General features: G+C 44.7%; 1 protein-coding gene across 1 annotated transcript; it reads left to right on the top strand.

The window, feature by feature from the left end:
* The first annotated feature begins 747 nt into the window (after positions 1–747).
* On the top strand, positions 748–2,390 carry LOC134929448 (kinesin-like protein KIF19). The gene has a single exon (XM_063925074.1). It carries the CDS (start codon positions 939–941, stop codon positions 2,244–2,246), a length of 1,308 nt encoding a protein of 435 aa, XP_063781144.1. The 5' UTR covers positions 748–938; the 3' UTR covers positions 2,247–2,390.
* Positions 2,391–2,774: the final 384 nt, after the last annotated feature.

Here is a 2,774-nt window from a genome sequence, read left to right as displayed (position 1 = left end):
GATACCCAGGCAGCACCCTCTAACCTAGTAGCTTGGGATAGATGATTATATTATTACAAGCAATAGAACTGCTCCCACAATTGTTAATGAATACAAACATGCAGAGAGTAAGGGTCTTTGTGCATATTAACTTTTGTCATGTGTATTAGTAAAAGTAAGACTAAGCCATGCGCAGCACTGAGGTCATGTCCCTAACTGTGTGGAGTTTGCATGTTCTCCCCATACTTGCATGGTTTTCCTCTGGGTACTCCGGATTCCTCCCACAATCCAAAAATATACTGGTAGGTTAATTGGCTTCCAACAAAATGAAGCCTAGCATGTATGTGTGTGCGTGTACAAATAGACTGTGAGCTCCACTGGGGCAGGGACTGATGTGAATGGCCAAATATTTTCTGAAAAGCGCTGCAGAATATGTGCGCTATATAAATAACTGGTAATAAAGAACTTTTAAACTCTACAAATATTTATGCAATTTGAACCTTCTAACTGTACATTATAAAAGACATATTAATAAATTCTTGACAGACGGGGGTTTGATCCCAGTTTCAAAGTCCTCTTAAGTTCTTTTATACCCTTCCTTCTGCCTCCTAATTAATTAATGGAGTTGGGGAAAGCTAGACAGAGAGATGCATCCTATGACATCAACAAGGATGACCTCAGACGGCTTCTCCCATCTGCCTCAGACTTCCCAGAGAGATCAGAAGACGATGACTCTTCTTTAACAGTATGTCCTGTATGAGATACATAGCAGTGCCCCTCTGCCACAGGGCTGATTGTGATGTCATAGTGCAGCTGATTGTGATGTCATAGTGATGTCATAATGCAGCTGATGGGTATAGAACAGGCAGCTGGCTGCTTCCTGGCTCATATCTGATATTGCTGGACTAGTGCCAACACAGATACTTGTATTACTCTTTTCTGAGATTAGAATTGAGAAGATGACGACTATAGAGAACGCTATAGACCATCAGATGACTGTGGCTCTGCGCATCCGTCCATTTAATTTGATGGAGACTAAGAATCGAGCCCAGTGCATCACACACCAACTTGGTCCGCAGACGCTGCTACTGAAGGATCCTGGCGAGGATCCTTATGACGTACTGCGCTCGAGCAGGACAAGAGAAACAACATTCACCTTTAACCACGTGTTCGATCAGGCAGCTACTCAGGAAAATGTATATGATTCCACGATGAAGAACATAGTGGATGACATCCTAGCTGGGTACAATGCTGCTATATTCGCCTACGGCCCAACAGGCACAGGGAAGACCTATACTATGATGGGCAAGCCTCGTGAGCCCGGACTGATGTATCTTACCCTGAAGGACCTGTTTAAGACTATTGAGGAGACTGGAAGGAGAGATCATTTCTCTGTATCATTGTCATATGCTGAGATCTACAATGAAACGATCCGGGACCTACTAAGACCAAATTCTGGATCTTTGGCCCTCAGAGAGGATCCTTATGGTAACCCCAAAATAGTAGGGATTACTGCATTATCCCCTAGCACTCCTGAGGAGGCCATGACTATGCTGAAGACGGGAAATAAGCGGCGCTCTGAAACAACAACAGCTGCTAATAAGACCTCATCACGCTCCCATGCCATATTACAAATCACCGTAAAACAAACAGGCAGTGATGGAGTTAGCACAGGCCGCCTGTACATGGTAGACCTGGCAGGATCAGAGCGGGCAAGCCAGACTACCAACAGCGGCAAGACCATGAAAGAAGAAGGTTACATCAACCGCTCCCTTCTCGCCCTCAGGAACTGCATCATGGCACTGCGCGAGAGACCAGGCAGCCATATAAACTACCGAGACAGTAAACTGACCTGGCTGCTAAAGGGCGCACTGAGCGGAAAAAGCAGAATGGTCATGATTGCACATATCAGTCCTGCAGATAGTGCCTTTGAAGATTCACGCAGCACAATGACCTATGGGAGCAAGGCCAAATTCATCAAGACACGGGTGGAGAGGAACAGTGTCCCCCATGGTACTGCTGAGAGGGGCAGGGGGGGCGCAGTGCTGCAGAATGACTCCCACCCTCCAGAGGCCAACCATATGACCAGAGCGCCCAGTGCCAAGGATATGCAGTTTATTATGAGACGCACTATGGCCCCGCTGAATAATTTGCCCCGCATGGTCCCTTTGGCAAAGAATTTACAGTCTGCACGTGAGATCAGTGCTACAGCTCGTGCCAGTGCAAATTCTTACACATATCTAGAATTAGCACGTAGATGGCTGTAGAAACACCACTTGGGCCGGCAGGAACACCACTTGGGCCGGCAGGAACACCACTTGGGCCGGCAGGAACACCGTTGGCGGTAAAGGTGATTATAAAAAAAAAAAATGAGAGCTGGGGATTAGGGCTACTGGCGACACCCCAAGAAAAAAAAAAACGACACTGGGCAGCCACCTCATTGGTGTGTTGGAAGAGCTGCTAATTATTATTATTATTATTATAATAAAATGTTGACAGTTCCATCTAACTCCTTGATAAGTTAATAACTTGAAGATATAAACCTGGGCAATGCCGGGTACTTCAGCTGCTTATACATCATTTGTGATGTTGCTGGTTTCAGTTCATTATGTTTCACAATGACATTTTCTTGCATCCTTATGTATTGTATTCTTGTTATGTGGCATGGGGGCATATTCATTATGAAAAAATCTGTGAAATAAGAATTTTTAGTTTTTAATTCTCACGCTTACATTTCACAATTTTTTTGAAATTCCTCATGACTCCCTTATAAAAATATCACTTCCAAAAAACTG

This window comes from Pseudophryne corroboree, chromosome 5 (genome assembly GCF_028390025.1).
Source record: "Pseudophryne corroboree isolate aPseCor3 chromosome 5, aPseCor3.hap2, whole genome shotgun sequence".
Taxonomy (NCBI): Eukaryota; Metazoa; Chordata; class Amphibia; order Anura; family Myobatrachidae; genus Pseudophryne; species Pseudophryne corroboree.
Note: the sequence above shows the minus strand (reverse complement) of the source record. Positions and strands in the feature narration are given on the sequence as shown.